Below are 27,572 nucleotides of genomic sequence, written 5' to 3' on the forward strand. Positions count from 1 at the left end.
AAATCTAATTTTCTGTAACTACAGAACAGCCATCACTGTTAGGAAGGAAAGCGTTTTACTTGAACACACCACCCTGCTGCCAAAATTAAAGAGGCAAAAAGTGTTTTGTGTTGCTAAGTGAACCGAAAGCAGCAGGGAGACAAAATAATGCCAGAAGTCAAAGTCCTGCGAATGTAATTCTCCAGTTATCCATCCATGACACACACAGAGAGGACAGGGGGAGCTGAAGGGGTTAAAGGGAACAACATCAGTGGCACACAGGCAAGAAGACAAGTGTCAACAGCGACAGGAAAAAGACGGAGGCTGCCCATGTGCCTATTTCTCCTCCACCCATCCACCCCTCCTCCACTCCACTGCAGACAAGCATATGTGGGCTGACAACATGACATTGCCAGTGAAGAGAGGGAGGGACAGACAGAGAGCGAGAGAAAGAGAGAAAGAGGGAGGACCAGCAGCCTCGGGTAGGCCTGACATCCAGAACTCTGACAGCTGATGGAGGCAGACTAGGCTCATGCACGCACACAACTGTCACCCATCCACCCCTCTCCTTACTTCCGCCCCCCCCTTCTAAAAAGCTACACAGGAGCCTTCCGCTACTCTTCTCTATCTCTCAACTTCTTTCCTCTTTCCACCCCTCCTCTGCCTTCTCCCCATGGTTCATTCAGAGAGCAGCACCGGCTCCCAAACTCTCTTCCTTTTATTTCTTTCAGTATGCACACACACTGAAAATACACAAATAGAACCCCACACTCTCACACACATTTTTCTTCCAGAGAAAATGAGCAATACCCAGACAGCACGGTGGGGATGATGTTACACAGACAGGTTTGCATCACTCGGAGCTTTGTGTGAATTTGCACTGATGCAATGTTTGTGCTTTTGCTTAGCCAGCTATGACCCAGGCAGGCTGTACTGATAGCTGAGGTCTAACATCCAAATCAAGTGAGAAACAACACAATGTGGAGACGTGACTTATAAGCGCAAGTTCACACAAGCCATCTGCCTATTATATATCCATTACCGTAATGTCTTTAATCCCCTTGACTCAGGTGCCCTCATGCAGCTCAGATACCTCCTGTGGGGTTAGCTAGACATATGAACACACTTAGCTGATGCATTAGCTATATGTACGCTTGCATAAAGGTTTTCTGTCATAGAGTCTGATCTCTCTGTGGAGATTCTGTTCCATTTTTCTGGTCGGAAGTTTATTGTTTGAAAACAGGGGAAACGTGTATGTGTGTATGTTTGTGTGTATTTCTGTGCAAGAAATAGAAAGCTGACATTTTATTCTCTGACAGATAAGAGGTACAGAAAGTGTGTGTGTGTGCACGTGTGTTGCCTGTATGTGTGTGTAGCGAGTCAGACATCCACCCTGGGACAGTATGTCATCGATTCAGCTGCAGGAAGAGGCCTATTATCTCCAGCCATGGTTCAAGCGGGGGAGTCAAGTGTGTCATATGTGTTGGCTCTAATTGGCAACCCACCCTGGTTGGATGGGAGCTGACTGGGGTGAAGGGAGAGCAGTACAGTAACCCATCCACCTCCCGCTCTCACTCTCACACTCTCACCTCTGCTCGCTGCTGCCTGTGGAAATGTTTCATTGTGCAGTACACAATTTCTATTGTTGTCTACACTGGCAAAGAAACAACAGATTTGTAGGTGACATTAATGTACATTAGTTCAACGCACTGGTGCGCATTATAAGGCTTTTGTGTCTGTTTTTGTGTTATTTTTATTAGCAGACCTCACTGCTGTTACATTGTGATGTTGTCTTCACTTTATATTTGCTCTCTATCTTCAGGATCATTATTTTTTTTCTACTCTTCTGATAGATCTTAGGTCTTTCAAGTTTTCGACCTCTTCTCTCCAGCTTCATGTTAATGTGGTCTAACACTGCCCTCTGCTGGAGCACACAGAAAGAACTTGCTCCACAAAGAAAGAAGCTGCCAAAACTAACAAAATAAGTGGTTTGGCTAATCAAAGAAAAATCTTTGGGAGTATAAAAAGGGCCAAAAATGTCAGCAGGTAGACACTGAAAAACTATGCAAAATATAAACTGTCTAATTTGGCCCATTGGCTAACTTAGGAAAATGTTTTTACATTTTATGAATTTGTTTATTACTTTCACCTTTAAATGTCATATCGCTTTCTCTGTTTGTGAGCAATGGAAAAAAGTTATAGAATAATAATACATAGAGTTTTTTTTCAAACCAAAACTCACTGGCAGGTAATTTTACACTCACATTATGTATGCAGAATAATCATTTTAGTGCTTTGCAGTGCACTTCAAAAGGTGCCTAATTGGCCACTTACTGAGAAGCATGTTATACTTTGGTGGTTTTTAAATTGACTTCCAGTCAAGAAGGCAAGCAAGCTGAAATGATCATAATTATATCACAGTCCCCAATTTTGAGTAATTATAAGTCTGGTGTCATAGCATTATTGCAAAGATGGAGATCCAATTTTTGTTCTGATTGAACAAAATAAGAAGCATAAACTAATGGTTTATCAACAACAAAATTGTTGCATTACTCAGCTGTCTGACCTGAACAAAGATCAAGTCATGCAAACAGGCAACTTGTGCTGAAGAAAACAACAAACTATAGAAAAGGATGATTGAAGTTGATTGAAGGCGTAGAATCAATTTAGTCCAATTTTCTGAATCTTAAATTCACTTTAATTTTCCCCTTTTAACTCCAAATAAACTATGCTACCTTTTCATAGTTATTGTCTACATATGACATATGGCGCTTTATCTAAATATAATGCAGGAACCATCAAGAGTGGATTTCCAGATGTTCCACCCTGGTGTTTCTTTCAGCGAGAGACAGACAACTACTAAGTCAGGATCCTATTTCCTGATCAGCAGGGCTCCAAGCCACATGTGTATTCAGGAGAATATTGTATCATTACCTGGCTCCAGCTTCCAGAGCACCACAGGTCTTCTTTGCTATTATCGCCTCAGTGGGACCCCACAGGAACAAGCCTTTGAAACTTGTATTGTCATTTTATCAAGCTCTACTTGGTCTGATAGTCTGCAGTAATTCAAAGCTGCCATGTGGTGAACAAATGCTCCTTCTGCATGTTGTCTCTGCAAATTGGTCCCTTGATGTGATCACTTATTTCTGCCAGCAGAGGGCAGCAAAGGGCTATGTCTAATTCTGAAAATGTTTTAATTGGCTGTGTGTGTGTGGGTTGAAGGAAGTCAAACATCAGTGTGGCTCCTGCCAACTGCCTCTGCCTCAAATGACAGGGACAGGTGCTGTAAAATCACCCCTTTATGCCAGAACTAAAACACGCACACTCATGAACACACTGACACATGAAAGCACGCAGACACCCACTCAGCACGCACACTCACCCTGCCAAAACACTCAAATTATTTCCCTGCTCTACTTTCTAGCATGGGTTATGCAGTATGGTGTCAACCGTATCTCTGTCCCAACTGTAACCTCTACTGTTCATCTTTGTGTTGTGTTTAATGTCCATTTTCATTTTTGTTTCAGGCATCTGAAGTGCATATAGAAGAGTCTTTGTGATGAAGTCAATGTGGTGTGAAGGTGTTTACCTTTTAAAGATCCATGTCGACCTTTGACCGGTGAGCAGACTTGCTGAGAGGGTGTTGATGAGTGTTGGAAATAGCGTGAAGAGATCTGGACCCCAACTCACCATCCCATAATGTGCATAACCCCTCTCCCCTTCTGCTAACTCCCCAGAGATTTTTGAACCAGCAAAACAAACTCTCTCGCACTTTTTTCTCTAATGGAGGGCAACAGCATCTCACGCAGACATGGTTGCCTCACACACCTTGGACTAAAATCGATCATGGCAACCTTTCATTCAGATACTAAGCATCACAGCAATGGAAATCCATACTTTGACATCACCCATAGATCTTCATCTTCTGCTTTGACATACTGTTCAAAATAGCAGGAGATCAAAGGGTTGTGGCTGAATGTTCTGAATGTGCGAGGGCACAACACACTGGACAGAGAGGTTACGTATGCGCTCTCACAACATGGAGATAGAGCTGGACAAGGAGAAGAGGTTTAAAGAACAGAGCAATTAACTATTTTCAGATTTAAAGATGGGTCTGTTGCTGTCAGTGGAAATAATAAGCTTAGGGTTTTTTTTAGTTTTTACAATAACAAAAATTACAAAACGTTCTAGAAAGTTTCCTGCAGAACACAAACAGCAGTGAAAATCATGTTCTTCTGTGGCTGTTTATTATAAGGAGTCAGTAGCTTCGAAACAAATCGAATGTGCTAAGATTAAGAAACCTTTATTAGTCCCTTTATTAGTAATGGGGAAATTAATAAAAATATATATAATATATGTTGTATCTACCCTGCTAAGAAATCTGACATTGTCCTCTAAAGTCATTATAAATGTACTTTCTTTTTTCATTTTGAGTTGGATACTTTGTATAGGTGACAGGGAATCACCCCATCTGATACATCCATCCATCCATTTTCTGAACCTGCTTGTCCTGAACAGATTGGGGCTGGTGGCTATCCCAGGGTATCTACAGGCGAGAGGCGGGGTAAAACCTGGATGGGTCACCTGTCCATCATAGGGCTCCATCTAATACATGAACTTTTTTAATCTAATTTTTTGTGAGTAATCATCAAGTTTTTTAATTTATTTTTTGACTTTCTGATTCCTGTTATATTATTACCACAATAGGGTAATCAGTTTTATACCTAGGGACAGGCTGTCTGTTTCCTATTCTCACACATAGTTAAACTGCCGGGTGTAGCTTCACATTGAACAGATATTTGGCAGGTCTTAGCAAGAAATCCAACTGGCTGTTTCATTTTACATCTTGTGTGTTGTACAATAATAGAATATGATTCAGTGATTATTTTCTAAAAATGTAGATTCAGCTATTGAGCCAATAAAATGACTTTAGGAGTAGATTTAGGCAAGGGAGAGATTTCTAGAGATATCTGATTGCTCTCACAGCTCAGCCTTTATTAGTGTTTTGAACAAAAATAAAAAACATTTAAAACATGCTTTTATGTTGGCTCACATTCTGTCCCCTGTGTGTGTTTGTAAAGCACCACTGTTGTCATAAGTGTTTAAAAAGTTTATGTACTCACTGGTGAAAATGCTGTTTCTGTCTACACCACTAACAGCTGCCCTGTTTCTCTCTTCATCTCTCTCTCTCTCTCCCTCTTATTGGCCTTGTGAGTGACAGCACATGTGCAGGGGTACATGGGAGGCCCGCTGCTGAAATTCTAACCCCTTACCCCAGGACTGTGAGACATACCCCAGCAATGGTCAGGGTGGAGCTGTGAAAGACAGATGCTAGGAGTGGAGAAGAGGGAGAGGGACACGCAGAGACAGCGGGACTGCAGGAGCAGAGAGAGAGAGAGAGAGGGGCAAGTTTCAGAGGGGAAAGAGTGTTGGGCCCTTTTGCTCAGTAGAGCCACTCACTGGCCCAATTCATAGTGCGGATCCTCAGATCTTCCACGGATCTGTCCATACTGACTTTCTATCTGGACAGGTACTACTGAGGATGGCGGGACGGATGTTGATGGTGTGTGTGCTGGGTGCTCTGCTTTGTCAGGTAAGAAGAATCGATGCCTCTGTAGCTATTGTCAGATAAAAATAAGCTAAGACATGGATTTATTGGGGCTTTGAAACATGCATTGTTTGTAGTCTGTTAGATTCTCTGTATGTTGTCTGTCACAGACTGCCTTCATAGATGAGAAGACAATTATATTTACAAAAATATGAAACAGTCTACTTTTTGTACCATGTGATCTGTTGAACTGTTTTATGAATCTATACTTAGCCATATGCCTTTAGTTTCCTGCTTCTTCAGGGTGCAAACCTGTTTAGAGAATGACCTTTACCTGCCCTGCTCTTTCAAAATAAACTGAGTATGTTTCTACCTGAGTGATTTCCACATCTAAACATTGACTAATTATCATCCTCAGAGGTTCCACACCAGCTCTGCAATCAGAGGATGTGGATGATCTAAACATTTCATTCTATCTACAGAGAAGCTGATGGAGTATTTCACGGAGGACTAGACTCCAGATGTGTATAAAGGGCTCAGGGCATCATTAGTAGCCCCTGTCAGGAGACGCCATCATGGGATCTAAAATGGATGACAATGTAAACTGAATTATTATCAACATCACTTTCAACCACCATCAGTCTTTCTCTCTGTTTGGAATGGTAATGCACCCCAGGTTGTGCTGGTGAGTGAGTTGGCCTCAAGTGTTTCTTAAGGAAAGTCTGGCTATGATGTGCAGAATCTGTAGACACAGATCTTTATGTGGAACATCTCTGATCTGTTTATTGTTAAATGTTTTGGTGTGGTTGAATTTATGTTGCTTTTGTGGTTTGTTCCATATCCTAAAGTTAACTCGTGATAAAATGCATTCAAGCATGTGGGTGATAGATTACTGACGCAGCCGTGAGGAAAACCAGATCATTCACAGAGAGGGCTTGGCCCCTGTAATATTTCAGTCAAATCTTCAGGACCTCAGTAATAACCCTATTTATAACCTTTCATATAAACATAGATAAATAATCCCATAAACGTTTTGAAATTCCTTTGAACCCTGAAGCATGGCCTTTAAGGTGCAGGAACCCAGCCTTCTCAGGTCTGATGCAGATATCAGACAACTACTGAAGCCCCATGTGGTGAGGCTGATATGGGGTCGCATTGCTCCTTCAAATGCCAGAGGTGTTGCAAGTCCCAGGGGGGTGATAACCAAACCAAACAGCAAAAAAAAAGCAAAAAAGCATCTCTTTCAGTTTATTTGTTGTGTACTAATTTGAAACAAATGGAGACAATCTGATTTGACATGCAAATACTGACCTTTAAGTTCACATTCAGAAATGAGCTTAACTTGAATGTTTAGAATGTTAAATGTACACAACAATCATGAAGAAAACATTTATTTTGCTGCTCCTCCATAAAGCACACAGCATTGTACGGAAATTCTATTAATAATGTTCGCTCACTCTAAAAAATAGGCTTTTCTATTAAGTTTGGGTCTTTTGGTGATTTTGGCCAGATACGACACATGCTTATGTTTACACTAATGAAATATATGTCATCAAATACCACCAATACAGCTGCTAAAGTATCTGATAGGAGGCAACACAGCAAGCTTTCACTCAGTAGTCCAGGGTTCAAGTCCCCCACACACCACAAGCTGTTTTGTTTTCATGTGCTGTTTAGTTAAATTTTCGCCAATAGCCAAGTTTTGTTTTTAACCACAGTTAGATCTGGAAAAACATGGTTAAAGGTAGGGTAGGAGATTTTGAAAACTCAGTGAGAGTCAGCCAGATTTCAAAAGTAAACACGCGCCCCGTTCTCTCGGAGCTCACCCCGAAGCCACGCCTCCCAATAACATGGACAAGCATTTACCTGAAGACGAGCTGCGGTCTGTGACTTCGGCCATCATGCACGTACCTCTCTGGTGCGCGCAGAGCAGGAAGAGAGTGACAACCAGCCAATACTCCGTGCAGGGTCCACCCAGATGATTGGGTGATGTTTTTTTGTGTTTTATAGCTTCCACAGATGATTAATATTCTTCATTTTAATGCAAAACTACCGAACTAATTGGTTGCTATCGGATTGTAAAGCGAAGTTTACACTAATTTAACAAAAAGTGCATCAGAATGAAATCTCCCATTTTCGACTGTCATCGTTGTGAGTCCCTGCACCCATGAACACGTAGAGATGTAGCCGGAGAATTATGTACACGTTTATTTTCAACAACTGATACATCAACCTTACATTTTCCTGGTGAGGACAGGCTGGACATTACATATTTGGATATAAACTGGGTTAGAAGAGGACAAACTTAGACATGGCCTCTTTTCTGTTATGTGTAAACAAACGGAAAATTGTCTCTAGTTTAATTAAATAAATAATCAAAGAAAATTATTAGCAGCTGTCGATCCAATCCAAAGGCTTTTATCTGTGCCACCTGATAGCTTTCAGTTGTGCTCCCTTAATTTCCATTAAGCTGCTGTTTGAGCTGAAGTGGGCCCTGTGGGGTGTATGTTGTGGTGAGGAGTGGGCAGTGGCCACAGCTGTTCCCAGATGCATACGTGATGCCATTTGTCCCGCTCTGTAATCCCCACGACAGAAAGAGGAGTGGGTCGCTTCTGGACCATGAAATCGGGTACAATTTAAGAGTCTGTAGCAGCGTACAGCTGGCGCTGAAGTCTCACTCATCGGAAACAATCAGTCAGAGGATTTAGAGACGGAGTCAGGGGTCCTGCTGGGTGTGGATACCTGCAGGCAGTTTTTCACTACTGACTAGAGTTTCAGAAGGAGCAAAAAGGTAGAGATCACTTCCTGGTAATAAAATACAGCCAAGCGAACAGCGAAGCCAATTTCCTGTCCTGTGTGTTGCCTCGTTATTTTTTACAGACTGAGACATGGGAGACCAAGTGGTGACAGTTGTTGATGTAGTCATACACAAGAGAGAAGTCAGCAGCAGTGTTAGGATGAGTTCGTGCCTTGAGAGTATAGGGAATAAGAAAATGAAAAAAAAAAATGATGTCAACACAATTCAAGTATTTTTAAAGCCTCACATTTACCCCAACAGTTCAGCTTTTCCATTGTTATACTCTATTGATTTCTACTTTGGGCCCAGTGTTACAAACTTGCTCAGCATTCCTAAAGCTCAGACATCTGCTGAAAGGGAGAGACACACTTGCAGTGGTCCCATAAATAGGGTGTCCATGCCCATGCCAGGCAGTCAGTCATGACTTAGCAAAGAGCAGGAGGTGTGGATACAGTGCTGCTGCTGTCTGAGGGCCAGTGACTGAAGTGACCAGAGGGACACCTGTGCGACCTCTAGCCTGTGGCCAAAGAGGATGTCTGGCATGCTGTTAGTGTTACCACTTGGCTGCTCATTTTCTAGAGCTGTCTGCACAACTGTTGCACACACACACACACACACACACCTGTGAAAAGAAAACACTCCTCCAAGTAGAACTTTGAGTGGAGATACACAGAACTATTGTAGTTGTAATGTTCCTCATATCATTAAACAACCAAAATGTCAAACAATCTTCTGTAACATGAGCAGTAGGATAGTCACCAAGCATGCTGTGAAAGACATTTGTAAGGGCTTATGAATGCGTGTCCAACATAATTTGTGCCAGTTAAAAAATTTGGAAGGTGGACAGCTCAGAATGGATTTGCTGCAGTGGCAAGCTTGAAGTAAATTTACAGTTATCACATCAACTTTAACTCAGATGGTCATTTTCCTCAAGTGCGTTCAGCACATGTGTTTCAAAAAGAGCCAGAATGCTAATTCCAGCGTGTTTTTTGAAGCCAACATGTGGGAATATAGAATAATTTTTCTTTCGTTTGTTGAGGACTTCCCAAGCAGCAGAGTGCTTGTGGTTCTTAATGTGAGGGCATATCATCCCCAAACAAGCTGTCCATGCTTCAGTGAGGGTCTGAGGTGAAAGGGCAAAGCTGTAAAAGTATCTGGGAAAAGCCTCTAAAACAGTTAATCTGTGTGTGGTGTCATCGCTCAGCCTGTCAAAAAAGCTACTCATGGGTCTAATTGGTAACATGACACCTTGGATGTTACTGCAGCTAAACCTGGTAAAAACATTATAACAGAGCAGAAATACTTCCTGGAGACACTGTTCAAAGCACAGTGTCGTCTTCAACTTAGATAGGACGAGTGGGATATTGATCATCATCTGACTGTTTTTCTGTGATTTATATTCTGTTATACACAAAAATAGAACCTTTTGTTAACTGTCGAGCCAGTATAGTAACTTACACACACTGCCTTATGCTTTATTCATCAGTTCGCCAGGAGTCTTCCTCAAGCTTAGGTTTTGTTACCCTGCTCATTTATAGTTCAATGAAATTGTTTATATTCGCTTTCACATGTCCCATGCATACTTTAAACAATACATGTCTGTAGGTGTTGTGTGCACCATACAGCATGGATGTTAACAAGGAAGTAGACAGACATCTCTTTGGAATTTTGTTCAAACTCTGAATAATAGTACACTATTAGTGTACAACTGATTGTTGTTCTTAAGTCTAAAAAATGGTTTGGAAGGATTAAGATGAAGATTTAGCCAAACATTCAGAATCCCTGGGGAATCGTTGTACTCACAGAGGTGAGTCAGTGCAGTGTTACTTTTCCTGTTCTGTCTCTTGATGTTTATAGAAATGATAGATTTTAACAAAAATGTGGTATTCTGGGACACATTTGTGACCCACTGAATGAATTGCACTAATACGTTTTTTTGTCAAAATGGTCCCATCAATGATCATTAAGATTATGAAAGATTTTTGACCCACAATGGGGAAAATGCGTTATTGCAAAAGCACAGACACAGTGTCAGTAAAAACAGGATAAGATTAAAAAAAATAAACAGTATAAAATAAAACTACCAATAAAAGATACAATAGAGTAAAATATGATAACATATTAACATATACAGCACAGATGAGTGGAGGTCGGAGTGGTTTGTAGATTTAACTGTACAAATTCATTATTTTGGAATTAAAGTAGGCATGGGTGCCTCTGTTTAAAAAAGAAAAAACAAAACAAAGTACAACTCTTTCTGTTCAAATTAAATTATCCACACAACACAAGCATCTCTTCTTTCAAACTGCATTGTCTGCTAAAGTAAAGTTGTTTTAATTTTATTAAACTTAAATTACCACCGGATCTAACTTGCTGTGTGTGCATTCTCAAAGTTAGACAAATGTGGTCATGTTGACCTGAATGTGCACAATTAGAGGCAAACCTAGAAGGTGCTATATTTGGAAATACAACTGTGATGCAGCTGTTATTGATTTTGAGGTTAGGTAACAATGTAGAATATGTGCTGTGAGGTTCATGGGTGATATGTAGGTGTCTTCAGTTGTAGAAGATAGTAACTATCCACATGCATAACTGGAATGTGAGTGTAAACAGCTCAGTGAGTGTGTGGATGACGATGGCAACAAAAAGTTAAATAGGAAGAGGTCATCAATATAGCACAGTCTAAGATTAGCCTGCCCTCTGAGTCTGCCTGCAGATGCCAGCCATGGCTGCCATTCCTCCCTGCACTGTCCAGCAGTGTGCCAGAAGATCAGTATAACAGACCAGCAACTTTAGAGACAGCAGGGTTCACAGGTCATTCACAAAGTTTTCTTGATGCCTTAGATAAAACTCTAATGGATGAGTTCAAACACATATATTCATTTTTATGTTCGGGAAAACACAAAGAAAGTCAAATTCATCCACATTTATTTCTGGCTATGCCTTTGAGCTGCTAAACACATAAGAAGTATTGCTGAATCCGGTGAAATCCCAAAGAGAAGCAGGAAGCAAATCACGGAAATGCTATAAGCTCATGTGTGGGTGGGTGTTTTGGCGATGTACATGCATGTATGTCAGCCTGTGTGTGAGAAAGTCTGTGTACATGAGTCTGTCGCTGGAATTCCTTCAGCGGAGCAGATCCGTAAGGTGACCCCAAACTCCCAGTCAGGTGCAGAGCTGAGCATAAAGGGGAATTTGTGAGTGTGAGCGGGAATGCGGGTGGGAAAGCACAGGATCTAAATCCATAGTCGACAGCTGTTGTGTGAGTGTGTTTCTCACATGTGGTATGTGTGTGTTTGTGCGCATGTGTGTGCGTATCAGTGTGAAGAAGGAGGGCTTGTGAAATGAGTGTGAATGTTTGTGTTTCCTTGTCCTGCGATGAATTTTGTACCCAGATCAAACAGAGCTGACAAAGACGTGTATTAGTGAGTGTAACCTGAAGCTGTGGCACCGGACAAATCCATGGTCTCCACATTACTGCCCCAGCTCTACAGCAAACATACAGCCATTCCATCAGGCCACAGGGAGTGTTAGAGCACAGAGGGAGACTCTTGTTTTAAACAGCTGCAAATATATAAAATGATATTATGTGTTTCTTCCATGAAGGTGACCTAAAAAAGTAATCCATGTGCTCTGATACTGGCATACATTATGCCGTGTGTTAATATTCAGCTATATATATATATATATTTTTATATATATATATATATCATATTTAATTTCTCCCTCTATCAGGTGTGGTGCACTGCAGAACCTCACCACAAAGAAGAAGAAGAGGTGCCTCCACAGACTCTGTACCTGTGGAAAAATCATGGCAAGGGCCTGGTCAGAATAAGGAGGGACTGGATCATCCCTCCTATCAGGGTCTCAGAAAATAGCAAGCAGGTTCCTGAAGACCTTGTTCAGGTAAAAATGTCAAATCAAACAGCATCTGATCAAAGAATAATGCCCTAACTGAGTTTTATAATATTTCAGTGGTACTTAAAAAAACAACTAATTTTAGAAATGGGGATACAAAACAAGAAAATACCTCTATGTGGCTAAGGACCCCTCATGAGGGGCCATTTGAATTGCTTGTTCAGATGCACTGTTTTTGTCGTTTAATCAAAAGTGGACTGAAAAAATGAGGATATTGTTTTTCTCATATTTTACAGGTCTCTAGACACAGTAAGTGTACAAACCCTGTGACCTAAGGAGAATTATTGAGCTGCTTTTATAAAGTGATGTCATGTACATCCTATACAAGCAATTTGTCAAAGGAAGTGAACACAAAACACATGAAATATAGTCTCCCTGCTATTATTAGTCCAGGAGAGTTTAACTGTTCAAGTCTCAAGGTCCCTAACTGTCATCATACTCACATCTGGTATTACAACATGTGTTTTACAATCCTTTGACTTTCCACTCTATCTCTTTCCAGATCAAATCGGACAAAATCTTCACAGGTGAAGTGATCTACAAGTTAGAGGGACCGGGGGTAGACCAGGAACCCAAGAATCTGTTTGAGATTGATGATAAAACAGGAGTAATCAGGAGCAAGCGGCCTCTGGACCGAGAGAAATACAGCAGCTTCACGGTACGTAGGGGAGTCAAATTTTAAATTGCTTGAAATCGCAGCACAGTAGTAGCACTTAACACAAGTAGCTACAAAACACTCAGTAAGAACTTGCACGTGTTTGCAACCACGAGTTCACGTTTCTGTCTGAGAGCATATATTAACATGACAGCCAGAGGTCAGTTTCCAGGGCCCTTTATGGGCATCCTGGGAGAGACTTCTGAATGTTTCAGACCAGATGACTTGTGATGTAAGCTACAAGGCTGCACCAAACATCCTGCACATTTCTTTCTGCCAATACATGTCCAGTCCACACATACCTGGATTGGTCCATGTTTTCTATGTTGAAACCTTTTTCATAATGAGAACTATCAACTTCATTGATATTATTTTAAATGACCTGTTTTTGGTGTGTCTGTTTGTGTTTGCAGCTTAAAGCGTTTGCACTGTCCCCTAGTGGAGAGAGACTAGAAAATCCAACTACCATTGAGATAGTGGTTCTGGATCAGAATGACAACAGACCTGCCTTTACTAAGAGCCAGTTTGTTGGCAGTGTCCCTGAGTTCTCAATCCCAGGTACAGCCATGTGTGAGACATTTTACACTCCCATTCTTCTGTTACAAACCACAACAAAGCAGCCTAAAACCAAGTAAATGATTTAAAAGCACACGGTTCTGCCAATGTGTTTTTTCAATTATTCCTGACAGGCACATCAGTGATGTCAGTGTCAGCCACTGATGCTGATGACCCAATGACAGAAAACGCTGCTCTGAGCTACTCTATCGTTGGCCAGGAGAGTGTTCCTGCCAACGCTGTTACCAAGACTATGTTTGGTATCAACAACGAGACAGGGGCCATCTACACAAGAGACGTAGGCCTGGACCGAGAGGTAAAAAGGATGTGGATATTTGCACATCATTATGCATACTTTGTGTTACTATAATGCACTCTGCTGTCTTTTAGGTGGTAAAAAGTTTCAGGTTAAAACTTCAGGTTGCTGATATGGCTGGCATGGGACTAACAAGTGAAGGTGTAGCAATCATACATGTAGCGGACATCAACAACCATGCACCGCAGTTCAGTCCTGCCTCAGTGAGTCTCAGACAACAGCAAAGCAAAAACATTAGTCTTGTTCATAGTCTATAGAGTTTTAATACAGTGTGTTTTATGTGTGTGGTAAATGTAGTACAGCATGACAGTGGTGGAGAACAGAGGTGGCAATGAGATTGGTCGAGTGAACGTGACAGACAGAGATGACCGTGGAACAAGAAACTGGGAAGCCAAATACACCATTTCCAATGACCCTAAAGGCCACTTCACCATCAGTACGGATCCTGCTACCAACGAGGGGGTCCTGACTGTGGTGAAGGTACAGTAAGCAATGTGGAGTGTGAAAGAATTCCTTGCAGTGTTTTTTTTGTTTGTTTTTTTGTTTTTGCAAGATATAAAATGAAATTTTACAGAACAAGTAACAGAAATCAGATGAAACCATAAATTGGACGCATTTTTAAGCTTTGTGTGTCTTTACGTGTTTTAATCTTCAGTTACTGACATTTCTTTTCTGGAGCAGAGGGAAATATATATCTTTAAAAATGAAAGCCCTTTTTTTTAAAAAAAACAGTATAATAGAGTCAACACCACCATCTAGCAGTCCACTTGTAAACTACAGTTTATATGCTTTAACATGCTTATTTGCCTTTTTCTGTATTTAATGTCATATTGTAGATTTGGTTTGTTGTGACATGAAATAACTGAGTTCTGTGACCTTCCTTATTCATCTTACCAGTCACGTCTGTCTTGTATTGTAGCCCTTGGATTATGAAGCACAGAGTGTGCACACACTCCTTCTGACTGTGGAAAATCTCAATCCTCTGAGCAACAAGGCTCCTAACCTACCTCTGAGCACAGCAACAGTGGTGGTCACTGTAGTGAATGAGAATGAGGCTCCACATTTCAGAGAGGACCCCATACAGATTGTAGTTCCAGAGTCTGTGCTTCCTGGGACTCTGCTAAAAAGCAACATTGCCTTTGACCCTGATCATTCTGACCTGAGGTAGGACAATACAAAACATGAGATGAGTGTATTTTTTTTCTTTCTAAAATGGTTTACTCACTCTGTCTGTGTGGTAGGTATGAGATAATCAGAGATCCTGAGAGGTGGCTGGATATCAACAGAGAAACAGGAGACATTACTGCAAAGAGACCCTTCAACATGCGATCACCACATGTTAAAAACAATATTTACAGTGCTGTTGTCAAGGTTACAGGTCAGTTGAGGCATGTTTTATTTATAAGACAATATAATACCTTCAGTATCAACAGAATTAGCTGATTATATAACATAAATATAGACAAGGGTCCTATGAAACATCGTTTTATTTTAGTTGGATATTTAAATTGTTGTGTGTTTATGTTTACTTAGATGCTGGTGGTGTGTCAGTCACTGCCACAGTGGCCATCACACTGAAGGAGACCAATGACTTCCCCCCTCAGCTCATTCCTCTCAGTGGTTTTGTATGTAGGGGAAACAACCAGAAGAGGTCTGGTCTGGTTGTGACTGCTGTGGATGAAGACCTTCCTCCCCATGCTGCACCCTTCTTCTTTGAAATACCTGAAGATCTGTCAATCAACTGGACTATTGTTCAGGTCAATGGTAAGACAGCAAAACGAGATATATAGGTGGATATAAGTTTACGTATGGATGTTCTAGGCTCTTACTCCATGTCTTCTCTGTTATAGGTACTCATGCTGTGCTTCAGCCCCTTGTAGAGCTTGAGGTTGGAGAGTACGTCATCACAGTGCTGGTGACAGACTCTGGCAGCCCACCTCTGGGAGCTTACGCTCAGATCAACGTCACAGTGTGTCTCTGTGACTCCTTTGGTGACTGTAGGTCAGAGGCAGGTGCCATCTTAGGCTCCAGCGTGGGTATCAGCTTCATTGCCCTCATTATCATCATGGCCTGTATTGCACTTCTACTGTGTAAGTGTGACCAGACCTGAAAAAAAAGAAATAGCTTTGCTCTTATTTATCAATATTGTACATAATAAGATCACTTATTTCATGCAGTGCTTCTTCTCGTGGCTGTGACGGCAACCACCTGTGGGAGACGCCACCATATCAAGAAGGGAACAGGTCTGCTTGTCGGAGAGTCAGAAGATGATATACGTGACAATGTCTTCAACTATGATGAGCAAGGAGGTGGTGAGGAAGATGAAGTGAGTCTTGCATTTGTAAGGGTATCCTTTAATGTATTACTGTATATGTAAGTATACAGAATCACTTTTCCCTGTCCCTTTTGCAGAATGCCTTTAACATTGACTTGCTGTGGAATCCACATGATGCACCTTCCACCCCGGGGCCCTTCTATCCAGGTGTTCCTCGAGGCAAGCAGCCCCTCAGGAGAGATGCCCCACACAACCTGCCCTCCCCTACCTACCCACGGAGACCTCCTGCAGATCCTACTGACATCGAGGACTATATCAATGACGTGAGCGGCTCCTGCCATGATTCTTTTTTTTAATAAACACAAAATAATGCTTTCGGCTGCAATTTTTTAAAACATGAACATAGTCAATTGTGCTTGCACATAGCTATAAACACTCATTAACTACTTGAAACTGTTCCTCTGTTAGGGCCTGGAAGCTGCAGACAACGACCCTAACGTCCCTCCATACGACACAGCCCTGATTTATGACTATGAAGGAGATGGCTCGCTGGCAGGCAGCCTCAGCTCCATTGCTTCAGGAAGCTCTGATGGAGATCAGGATTACGACTACCTCAATGACTGGGGACCACGATTTCAGAAACTGGCCAATATGTATGACCCACGTTAAGGGTAACGGCACAGAAAAGAGAACTGCGGGATGCACCAGCAGCGGATAGGGACACAGTCAGATTATTTGGACACATTTGGTAAGAGTTGTAGTCCAGGACAAGATTTTAAGTGTACCAACAGGAAAAAGAAATGCTGCACAAAATTGTGAGCCTTAAATCTAATGTGCCTTAGGTTTTTATTGAGAATCATTTGGACACAGCTGACAAAATGGCTCAATGCAAAGTGTTGTGATTTGCTCAGGAAAAGTGAGATGGAAACGATAAGGAGCTGTTTGTGTGTTAAAATGTGTGTCTGTGTAGTTTATCCTCAGACCTGTATAGCTCAGTAAGGATGCATACACCAAGCCTGAGATAAAAAAATCTTTTAAATGTATTTTTTTTTATATAAGTGATAATTTTATAAGATGAATTTGCTTTGATAATGCTTTAGTTTTCATTCTTTTTTAATCAAAAATCCTCCATTCCATTATCTATTGGGAAAAACTGCCATATACAAAACATACAGTATTTACTATTTGGAGGTACATTCTTTTCTTTTTTTTTAATATGTTTATTGGATGTTACTGGTGTCCACAGAATAAAGAAAAATGTTTTATCTGTATGTTGACTGTATGTTGACCTTCTCCACATGTTGCTACAATGAACATCTGCAAAAACCTAGCAGCACAGTATTTAAATAAAACTTTATTCAGATTTTTCTCACGCTGTTAAGTTAGCAATATTACTCTATCATAATGCAGTTATTCACAAAAAACTGCATCTATTCTGGGGTCGTTTTTTTAAGCCCATACAGTAAATGGTGACTCTAAAACAACCATTCATATTTCAGGTTATCCTTTAGTTTAGCACGATAGACTAGCTAAATGAAATCAAGTGCATTCTGAATTCCTGATGACTATAGCAGCTTAGAGAGAGACATGTACTGTGAGTTCAGACTAACTGAGGATTTATGTCCTCATCTTGGTGTTTGCGTGGAGGTGGTTGAGGTTCATCATCCCCTGTGTCTTGTTTGTCCTTCTCAGCCTCTACCCAGCTCTGTGGGACAATCATCTTCTTGGGTCCGTGGGGTGGGGGACCCAGCAAGGCCTCGATGTCATCGTAGTTCACCACTTCACGCTCTAACAGCGCATTGGCCAACTGGAAGGACAAACCAAACAAGTTATGACAAATAATACCAATGTATTCAAGGAGCAAAAAGTTTAGTAAAATAACCGACCAGTATCAGCTTGTCTCTGTTATCCAAGAGCAGCTTCTCTGTGTGTCTGTATGCACGAGCAATCAGCATCTTAGCCTCCTGAAGGAACAGAAGAAGTATGCATATTTATACTTGAACAGTAGCGAAATATACAAATGAATGCTTCTAAAGTTCCTTAGGTTAGCATTCACAATGTCAGTTTAGGAACCCACATGGTCCATCTGCTGCTGCAGGCTCTGGCTGAAAGGACGGCGTCCAATGACACCTTGCTCCTCTGTGTCTGGGAAAGACACCTGTCCAACACTGTCACACATGCCATACTGCTTCACCATCGAGTAGGCCACACGCGTCACCTTGCGCAAGTCATCTTGAGCTCCTTGGGGAAAAAAAGAAGAGGTCAGTCTGTGTTTAAATGTATCCCTTGCTCTATGTTAAACCCAAGTTAACAGACAGTAGTTATATTTGGACTTTTAGTAGTAGAAGTAGGAAGGTACCTGTAGTAACCTTGTTGAAGGTGACTGCCTCAGCAACTCTGCCTCCCAGAGCCATACACATCCGCTCAAACAGCTGCTCTTTGGTTAACAGGTACTGGTCACGGGGTAAAATCTGAGCAAATCCAAGAGCTGCATTTGTCCGTGGAGCAATGGACACCTGATAAACAGTAAAAAGCATTTTAAGATGTGATTTAAGCAGAACTAAAGCTGAAAACTGGCTTCTACCTTAGGAACACTATTGTAAATTTCACAACTACAGGCCTAAATGAACATGGCAGGCATAAAATTTCACCTTACACAGAGCATGTCATTTTAAATACAAGCCTATGATATACAAGAGTATGGTTACCTTCATGACTGCTTCTGTGTGCTCAAGAAGCCATCCAACTAAAGCATGTCCAGACTCATGGAAGGCAACCACCCTCTGCTCTTCTTTAGAAAGGATCTTACTCTTCTTTACACTTCCTAAAAACACACACACACACATTGGTCATGAATTTTACCAAAGTGGAAACTGAGACCTGAGATGTTGTGTGTGCATGATTGTACCTGCTATCACTCTCTCCACTGCATACTCAAAGTTAAACGTATCAATGGACTTGTACCCCTCCCTGGCAGCGTGCAGGGCAGCTTCATTACAAATGTTTGCAATGTCTGCACCTGCAGATACACAGCAACAAAGATTCCATATTGTGACATTAGGTTCAGTCATGGATGTTAGATTTACATAGAATACATGAGGCATTGTGCATGTACCACTGAAGCCTGGTGTAAGTTCAGCAAGACGCAGAGAATAGAAATCAGCTGGCTGGGTCAGCTTCAAGATCTTCAGGTGCTGCTCAAAAATCTCCTTCCTCTCCTGACAGTGAAACAGTGAAAACGGAATTATACTTATTTGACAAACAAGGGTGTAGCTGTGATAAAGTGTTTGAGGATGTTTTTATAGCCCTGATGGTGATACCTCAAGCTTAAGTGCAGTAGATAACTGATAAATTGAACAGCACTGCTTAAAGCTACCTGGAGTGTGGGCAGATCTATAAAGATGTGTCTGTCCAGTCTTCCTGGTCTCATAAGAGCATTGTCTAAAATATCTGCTCTGTTGGTGGATGCAAGGACAATCACATGGTCTGTTGTTCCCATTCCTACCAAGAAAGAGGAGTTCAAAATTTAATTATTCTGTCTGTCAAGTGAGAAATCTACTCTGAATCTTGTGTTTTCCTCACCATCCATTTCTACCAGCAGCTGGTTGAGAGTCTGCTCCTCTTCGGTATTGGAGAAACCTGATACATTGGTGGAGCGCCTCTTTCCCACAGCATCAATCTCATCAATGTAGACAATGCAAGGTGCTCGAGCACGCGCCTCTTTGAAAAGACTTCGCACTCTAGCAGCACCCAAGCCTAAACAGAAACACAAGTTGCATCAAAACCTAAAGAAATGTGTGAGTATGTTTGCTTTTAGACATCTACGAAAGTCAAATTGCACAAAAGCTTCATAACTAATGATATTTGTATTATGTAAATGCAGTCTCAGGGACTATATGTAGTATTTGTGCATACCTCCAATGACCTCCACAAACTCACAGCCAGCCATAGCCAGGAAGGGCACCTGGGCCTCTGTAGCTACAGCCTTAGCCAGCAGGGTCTTTCCACATCCTGGAGGCCCCAGAAGCAATGAACCCTTAGGAACCTTAGCTCCCAGCTGCAGATATCGTTCTGGGTTCTGTCAATAAATAACACCAGCAAACACCCCAGTATTAAAGCCAAATTAAGTGCTATACAAAAAGAGGACATATTTATTTGTGTCTAGATTCTTACCTTGAGGTAGTCAACAAATTCCTTTACTTCCATCTTGGCCTCATGCAAGCCTGCTACATCTTTGAAACTCACGCCTTTACCTGATTTGCCATCTACAATGGTAAACTTGGCCATCTTCAGCTGATTCTGTTGAGTAGTTTTAATATATAATCAGTAGTTGCAGTTATAGTAACTAAAGTGAATAATGAGTGTCACTCACAAAAGCACTGAAGCCATCTCTGCCACCCATGCCTGCTAATCGAAAGACATACCAGAGAATACCCACACCGATGGCAGCCATCCCCAGAGCATAGACTGCACTGCAATACAAAAACATTTATTTCAGATAAGATAACACTTTTTTGTTAATTTGGAGGAAATTCTTAGGATTTTGATTTTATATGTAATGTAACAGTCTTTCAAATTAAAAGTTGTGGAAACCTCATAAATTGTGGTGCTTTTATAGTATTTTCAGAGAAAAGTCATGTTCTTACTTCCCAAAGAATCCGGTGCGTTTGTAGGACACTGGCACTCTGTCCTTAGTGTCGATATTCAGCTCTTCCTCTGCAGCTCTTAGCTTCTCTTCAAATTTATCAATGTTGGCAACCTGCATTCTGTACATGAGTGCCAACCTCTGCAAAACAAGACATGACAGCATACACATTTCACCCTTTAAAAATGTGGATCTACCTGCATGTCTGTTTAAAATCTTGCACAACATACAGGCCTCCCAAAGATAACTGCTCCAGGATGAAGGTAGATTTCAACAATGTCACTCTCAGGGACGACTTGCACACGCGACACCTCTCCCTTGGCTAACATCTCATTGACAAAGTCATTCCAGGAGATATTACCACCACTAGAAGTGATGGAGTTCAGCAAGGTAATGATGGCCGCGATGATAAAGAGGGTCCGCAGGCGCTCCCGGTAAACCTGATCCTCCTGCTCGCGACGTCTCTTCTCCTCTAAGAGGAGAAAGGAGAAAATAAATTAAAGCCACAATGAGTATATATATCAGCCATGTTTCCAAAAGCAATTTATTTATTACCTTCATCTTCCTCTGGAGTTTTTCCCTTTGGTCCATTACTTTTCTTTTTCTCTTTCCTAGATTGAGATTTACTGAAGAAGTTTGTTGCCCCTTAAATTTAAAGAGATTTTCAAGTTCATTCATTTAGATTTTCAATCCAATATATAAGTGAGCCAATTATAGGTGAAAAGACATGTTTTACCTAATAGATTTGCCAAACCAACCGGGTTCCTCAGCAGGTTACTCCTAATTAATTCTGTGCTAAGTCCCACTATGCCAGGACTCAATGGTCTGTGGAGAAGACTCTGAAATAGTAGAATTGGGACAAAAGTCAGAGAACCAAAACTGCTAATAACTTTAAATAAAAGTATGCACATTGAACATTAAAAGCATTATATTGAAATCAACCATTCAACGCCAACTGAATTCACACCCTTTCCTTATGAGTTCAGAGCTTGAAAAGGCTGTTCAGTCGTATGACGTTAGAATACATTGTTGCTGTTTACATTGGGTCACAATGAGGAAAAATAACATTACCTGGATGACTTTCTGCGTCTGATTCGTAAGTGTCCGCTCTGACTGAAGAGTCTGACTTGCGTTTGCGGTCCTTGACGGCACACTTTTTGCAACATCCCTGGATGCCAACTTGTTAGATAATACATGACAGTTTCGCCTTGACAATGTCCACAGTAAGGCTCTGCTGTACTTTCTATACCCGCCAGCACCATGCTGCAACCACAACGCTGACATCGTGTCTAATATCCGTCACACTAAACACTGCAAATCCATGTCCATCAGTCCTATACTGGGCTAAAACGGCGTGTTACCTATGGCTGTAAGTTGTTTGTTTACCTCTGCCTTGTTCCTAGCTAGCTTGATGTGTTACTCAACTGCGCAGCTGAGCGAAGGTGTCTGCTCGAACTACTTCCGGTGTTTACGAAAGAAAACCAAATCAATATGTATTTACTTTAAGTGTGATTTAGCTATTATTGCCAGGTAACTATATATATTGCAAATCTAGAAGATCAACTAAATATTAAATATTAGGAGTTTAACGCATTCTGCAGCTCGAACTTTGAACTATAACCTGTCCTTGATGTTCACGGACGTACGTGCTGCGCAAAAGTTTGCGCAGGATTTACGCAACTAAAGCAAACTAGTATTTATTTTTAGATAAATTAACTACATTTATTGTTTATGTCTGTCTTTATTCATCTTGGATTGTCACTCATTACCATTGAATTAGATCGTTTGATAGAGTTTTATTGGTATGTTGTTATTTTTAAGCAATATATAAACCACAACACCTGTGTTGTGGTTTTTGTAGTCCAGCAGAGTGCGCTATTGGTTAAGTTGCGTGTGTTTTCTTGATTCACAGTAAACCTTGGTCAATATAAAATAATTATATACATAAAACATATACTGTAAAGATACAACTTGTAAAACTGTAATAGAAGAGAGGCTCCATGTGTTTCCAAATAATCCTTCCAATAAATTATTTAATTATTACTCTTTTTTGCTTCTAAGGAGCGCCGGTCAGCTAAATCAGCTAGAGCTTTAGTTATTAGAAAGCATGCAGACTGATTGCCTTGCACTACCTCCTCGTCACTCCTGATAATGATCAAAACAGTACAGTACTGTCGTAAAAACCGACGTGAACAGGTCAATTTGAATGACATACTGAATTACCCAATTAGAGTTGGGTTTGTTTCTTTTAGCCAATGAGAGCCTTCGTATCATCCTTTTGCGTTCCAGTTTCACCACGGGTGCGTGAGGTTTGTTTTCAGTCACACTCCGTTTTCTTATCATCTCAGATTCCCCTGTCACACCGGACACATATTTAGCCTCTCACCAGTTGGTTAAAAACTAGTTTAAAATACCAAAATATTTGTTCAAAGATGACATCTTTGATTATACACATATGTGTAGAGTAATATTGACTAAGATATCAAAGATACCGTTTACTTGCTTGTCTTGAGTGAATGCGTTTCAAAATGCTTACAAATATTTGCCATATATCAGTACACAGTACATATAACGTCCACATTGTAAATAAAATATGAAACTGAGACTATAAACAATAAGTACGTGTAAACAAAGCGTCAAGTTTCTGGACACATCAAAAACGAGTGCACCCAGTGTCCGTACTCCATTTCCTTTTCTTGGTCTCCAACTATATAATGGAGTGTGGTCGCTCGCGGCTTGAAACTGAAAAACGTGGTCTTCCATGTTGGATCCTTGATCGCTTCTGTTTCGGAGCACTTAGGACCCTGGGTTGATCCAAAATGGCGTCAGTTTCATCAAGCCTGGAAAGAGTATCCGCCTACGGCGCCTGCGCCAATCAGAACATTCGTTTCATCACGGATGCGTTTCCGTCTCGACGGTCCACACACTGAAGTCAAAGGCCGCTCGATAACCGCTCGAATGGGTTGGCGGAGAGGATTAAACCGAAACAAAAATACGCTATTTTGATGGTTTACATTCACCCAAGCAAGTCTGCCGTTACACAAATGGACTGTTAAAGGTTCATAGTTTGTGGTGAAGATGAAATAGCTGCGCCGAAAACGCATTTTCGTGGATATTTTAGTCTTTTTTTTCTATGGACGGCTGTTTGTTGGTCTGCACGGTTTTAACAAGCTAGCGCTAGCCTCGATCCTAGTGAGCTGCTTTGGAGCTGCGATGGTCGTCGCGAGTTTATGCGGATGTCTCCGGACCAGTCGATACTAAACAGACGGTAACAAATGGGACCATCCAGCATCGGCCGAAAACATCGCGGCATAGACTAAACGTTAAAGATTTATATAACTATTTGACGTTGTGGGAATTCAGACAGAGGTGAGAGTCTTTTTTTACTGGCAACCATGGCTAACATGTTAACAACAACAAACTGACTTGCTGCCCCCGTGGTTAACTCGTGTTGTAGTGTACTGCGGCAAAGGTCGTCTTGCAATATCTTCAGGATATACAATTATTGGGAGTGTGATTTAAATATGTAAACATGTTGCTTCATGGTTACATAATCATGTAATGGTCTAGAAGTCACCAGAATCTGCTTCTTTAAACAAACTTCTCTGTGGTTAATCTTAGCTCAGTCTTTTAAAAATCAACCCAGAAGTGAATCATGTTTTGAAATACACATTTTGGTACACGGCCTTCAGTTGTTTTGCTGAATTTAACTGTGGTATATCATTCCCTATACATCATGTGACTATTACTGATAGTATGTTGATATTTTAGTATTAATTGGCTTTATTTTAATTAGAGAGAGCTTCATGTAGTAAGGCTACACCTATTTCCTTCATAACATATTTATAGAGGTGTGTGCATGAGTTGTGGAAGGCTTGCTTTTAAGAAATAAATTATCTGTCTGTTTTTAGGGAATAGGCTTATATTGTTGCCCACACTTCCATGACAATAATTGAGTAGTAATACATAAATAATGTCCACATGTTGACCTGTTTATAAAATGCACAATGGCAGAACATATTTGGCGGTTGATCCAAAGCAACACTGGTGTACCTGCTTTTCCAGTTAGGCGTGCAGAGCGTCATAATGCCTAGCATAAAGCACTTTGTCTTGTCCATTTGCTGGTGTGTTCCAGTACTAATCTAAACTGAAATGGATGTGCTATATGCTTGTTTATATATAATGCAATAAATCAGACTGTCAGAACTAAAACCTGTGAAGAAGTGTGTGTGTTTAGTAGGGCTATAAATAGAATGCCTTGAAATGCCCACAGGATGCATCAATAAGTGTCTGTAGTTAGCAGCCTAACAGTGGAGTGTATAGATGGATAACTGTCTCGGTTGCTCAAGTTAGTTCAGTGGAGTGTGTGTTTTCTGTGTTAAATTATATGTAAAGGAGGGGCACAACATGGTGGATTTTGAGATGAGCTGTAGAAATGATGGAATATGGAGGAGAAGCTTGGCACTTTGGTGCAGTACCAGTGCTGAGGAAAACACTGCAGTGCCGCTGGTGGTGTTTTCCACCAAGATACTGAGTGTGTTTCAGCTTGCTGGGGCGTTTATGTTGACTACACTGCAGAGGCACTGATGCATATCTCTGTCTCCCTTGAGCTTGTGTTCTGTTTGTCTGTGCTATAGTCAAAACCTCAATTCAGTTGATATCGTATGCCCTATCCTATCATACTTACAGACTTATGATGTGTAGGCTTTAAATATACACCACTTTTTGCAGAGGAAAACATTCTCTTGTTAATGTTGGGAGTATTCTGATACTTGTTTGCGTCATTGTGTCACTACATTCATTGTCAATAAATTTGAAATTTGATTTTATTTTTAGGTTTACAAAATAATCTGATTATTGCATTGCTATTCTTGACTCGAACTTGAACTGCATGTTCAAGTGGTACCAGAAAATGAAGGCATATCCTCTGCATGCAACAGGAAATGGAGTTCTGCAGGGGTTAGACAGGTCAGGAGGTTGCAAAAGAGCCATCATTTCTATGATTCTGTTGTTCTACTGCCTAACAATGTAGCTCTTGTATCTCACAAAACTTAAGACTCAATCAATAGCCTTTTTTAGGTGTGGGAACTTAGTAACCTGAATGTTGTCAACCTTTGCCACAAATATTGTTCAGTGGTCCCTGTTTCCTCCTCAGTCTTTTGAAGAATATGTCTGTTTGATCCTTTGGTGGGATACTGTATGCAATGAGAATAAGAATAGAGGACAATCTTTATTGATGTGTTTGGGTGACTCAATATTAAGATTAAGAAAACCTTTATTTGCCCCACAATGGGGAAATTGCATTGTTGCAACAGCACCTATAAGTAGCAGTAGCAGTAAAAATACGATAAGATAAAACATAATTTACAGTGTACAGTAAACTACCAATAAAAGATACAATGGAGTTAAGAAGTAGAGTAGTATTCAGTATAAAAGTAACTACCAATAATAATAAACCAATAACATGTTTGCATTGAACATCACAGATTATCATTACGACAATGTCCAATTATAACATGGTGGAATAACTGACCCACAGCCCATAAGTGCTTACATTATTACTGCTGAACCCAAATGAAAGTGAAATGCCATCAAAACATGAAACGCATGTGTGATGAGGGAGGATAGTGTTTTACAACAGGAAACACTGCAGTAGTTTCACAGTAGAACCCACCCACTCCCTTCACTGCTTATCCTAATAAATGTTTCATCCAACCTACAGTTAGATTACTTTTACAAGTTCTGCATATTGTTACCCTACGTGTTTACTAACTTAGCAAATATATTGAACAGGCAACAGTCATTTGTATTAAGTCTTTTTAGTAGAGATGCAGGTTTATATCAGGTATTGGCTTTAAAATGTCATATAGGCATCAGCCCAAAATGACTGCTAGATAGATTAACAAACACTTCAGTGAATGTTAAAAGGGGACCAGTGATCCTGCAGTGTGAAGTTTGCATGATTGAAGCGGTTTAGGTATGAATTTGATTATAGTGGTTTTGATACTTGGTCCTTCTGCTGAAACTTTTAGGTTATTTAGCAAATGAAATTAAAATGCCAATTGTCTGATGGTTTAAAATAATAAAATATGAGAATCCTATTAATATTCAAGTTGGTGCTTTGGCTATTAGACATAATGGATAATTTGTTGAATCATAGATCAATAAAAGGCTCCTTTCACACAGAATAGCTACTACGATCCACTTGGAAAGGGGTACAGTTAGCAGCCATTGTGAAATTTCCCAGTACTTCTATTCTATATCTGGATCTAATAGTTCTACACTCATCATGGATATTTACAGCACCAGGTAGTGAGATAATCATGATACCTGGATGGACCATTTCCCCCCTACTTTTACCACACAATGATGCAAAACAGCCACAAATTCAATATGTCTCTCTTAAGCAGCCCTTAAACATGGTTTCATCAGCACTTTAGCATTGTCACAGATCTCCTTGCTGCTTCTTGCTGTTTACAAAATGTATTTATAAATGTATGTAAAGGAGCATTGTATGGAGCATTCGTTATCTGATCTGTTGTGTCCATTACATTTCTCCATCCAACACTATACTGTAGGTAATGTGCAATAGTTTCTGGTTTAGTCATCTGTTGTATTATATAGTAGTAAAATACTTTTTGTCTTAGAGAGGCAAAGTATGGGTAGAACAGATGATGACTGTACTGATACGAAACTCTGTAGTTTTGTTTTTATATCAGTAGTTGTTAAGGGGAAAATTGTTGGCATTTTTTTCTGCTCTCATACTCGCTTATAGGATGTATTATATAATAATAAATTGCGTAGGTAGCAGGCACAGTACACTTTTCTATTTCTTCTTTGAATATTGCTGCTGTATACTGTGCTTGTGAGGTTCAAATTGAAAG

At 40.6% G+C, this 27,572-nt stretch overlaps 3 protein-coding genes across 5 annotated transcripts in view; 2 read left to right on the plus strand and 1 right to left on the minus strand.

The window, feature by feature from the left end:
• The first annotated feature begins 5,261 nt into the window (after positions 1–5,261).
• cdh15 (cadherin 15, type 1, M-cadherin (myotubule)) lies at positions 5,262–17,278 on the plus strand. The gene is made up of 14 exons (XM_028402024.1): positions 5,262–5,572; positions 12,060–12,230; positions 12,745–12,900; positions 13,311–13,455; positions 13,587–13,768; positions 13,843–13,971; positions 14,066–14,248; positions 14,688–14,932; positions 15,010–15,146; positions 15,302–15,532; positions 15,619–15,858; positions 15,946–16,094; positions 16,181–16,366; positions 16,512–17,278. Exons 1-14 carry the CDS (start codon positions 5,522–5,524, stop codon positions 16,710–16,712), a joined length of 2,406 nt encoding a protein of 801 aa, XP_028257825.1. The 5' UTR covers positions 5,262–5,521; the 3' UTR covers positions 16,713–17,278.
• A 101-nt stretch (positions 17,279–17,379) lies between these two features.
• Positions 17,380–21,972, minus strand: spg7 (SPG7 matrix AAA peptidase subunit, paraplegin). Its single transcript, XM_028402022.1, has 17 exons — positions 21,760–21,972; positions 21,425–21,527; positions 21,244–21,333; positions 20,919–21,160; positions 20,690–20,829; positions 20,416–20,515; positions 20,217–20,342; positions 19,959–20,121; positions 19,626–19,799; positions 19,420–19,544; positions 19,159–19,261; positions 18,952–19,062; positions 18,752–18,867; positions 18,403–18,559; positions 18,121–18,284; positions 17,930–18,007; positions 17,380–17,850 (listed from the first exon to the last, which is right to left on the minus strand). The coding sequence occupies exons 1-17, from the start codon at positions 21,970–21,972 to the stop codon at positions 17,644–17,646; spliced, it is 2,412 nt and encodes an 803-aa protein (XP_028257823.1). The 3' UTR covers positions 17,380–17,643.
• A 1,646-nt stretch (positions 21,973–23,618) lies between these two features.
• The window catches only part of ankrd11 (ankyrin repeat domain 11), a 79,722-nt gene continuing 75,768 nt past the window's right edge, over positions 23,619–27,572 (plus strand). For all 3 annotated transcript variants that reach the window (XM_028402575.1, XM_028402577.1, XM_028402576.1), the window contains exon 1: positions 23,619–24,057. The gene's annotated coding sequence lies outside the window, so the exon portion shown is untranslated. The remainder of the gene's footprint in view (positions 24,058–27,572) is intronic.

Source organism: Parambassis ranga, chromosome 3 (genome assembly GCF_900634625.1).
Source record: "Parambassis ranga chromosome 3, fParRan2.1, whole genome shotgun sequence".
In the NCBI taxonomy this organism is placed as follows: Eukaryota; Metazoa; Chordata; class Actinopteri; family Ambassidae; genus Parambassis; species Parambassis ranga.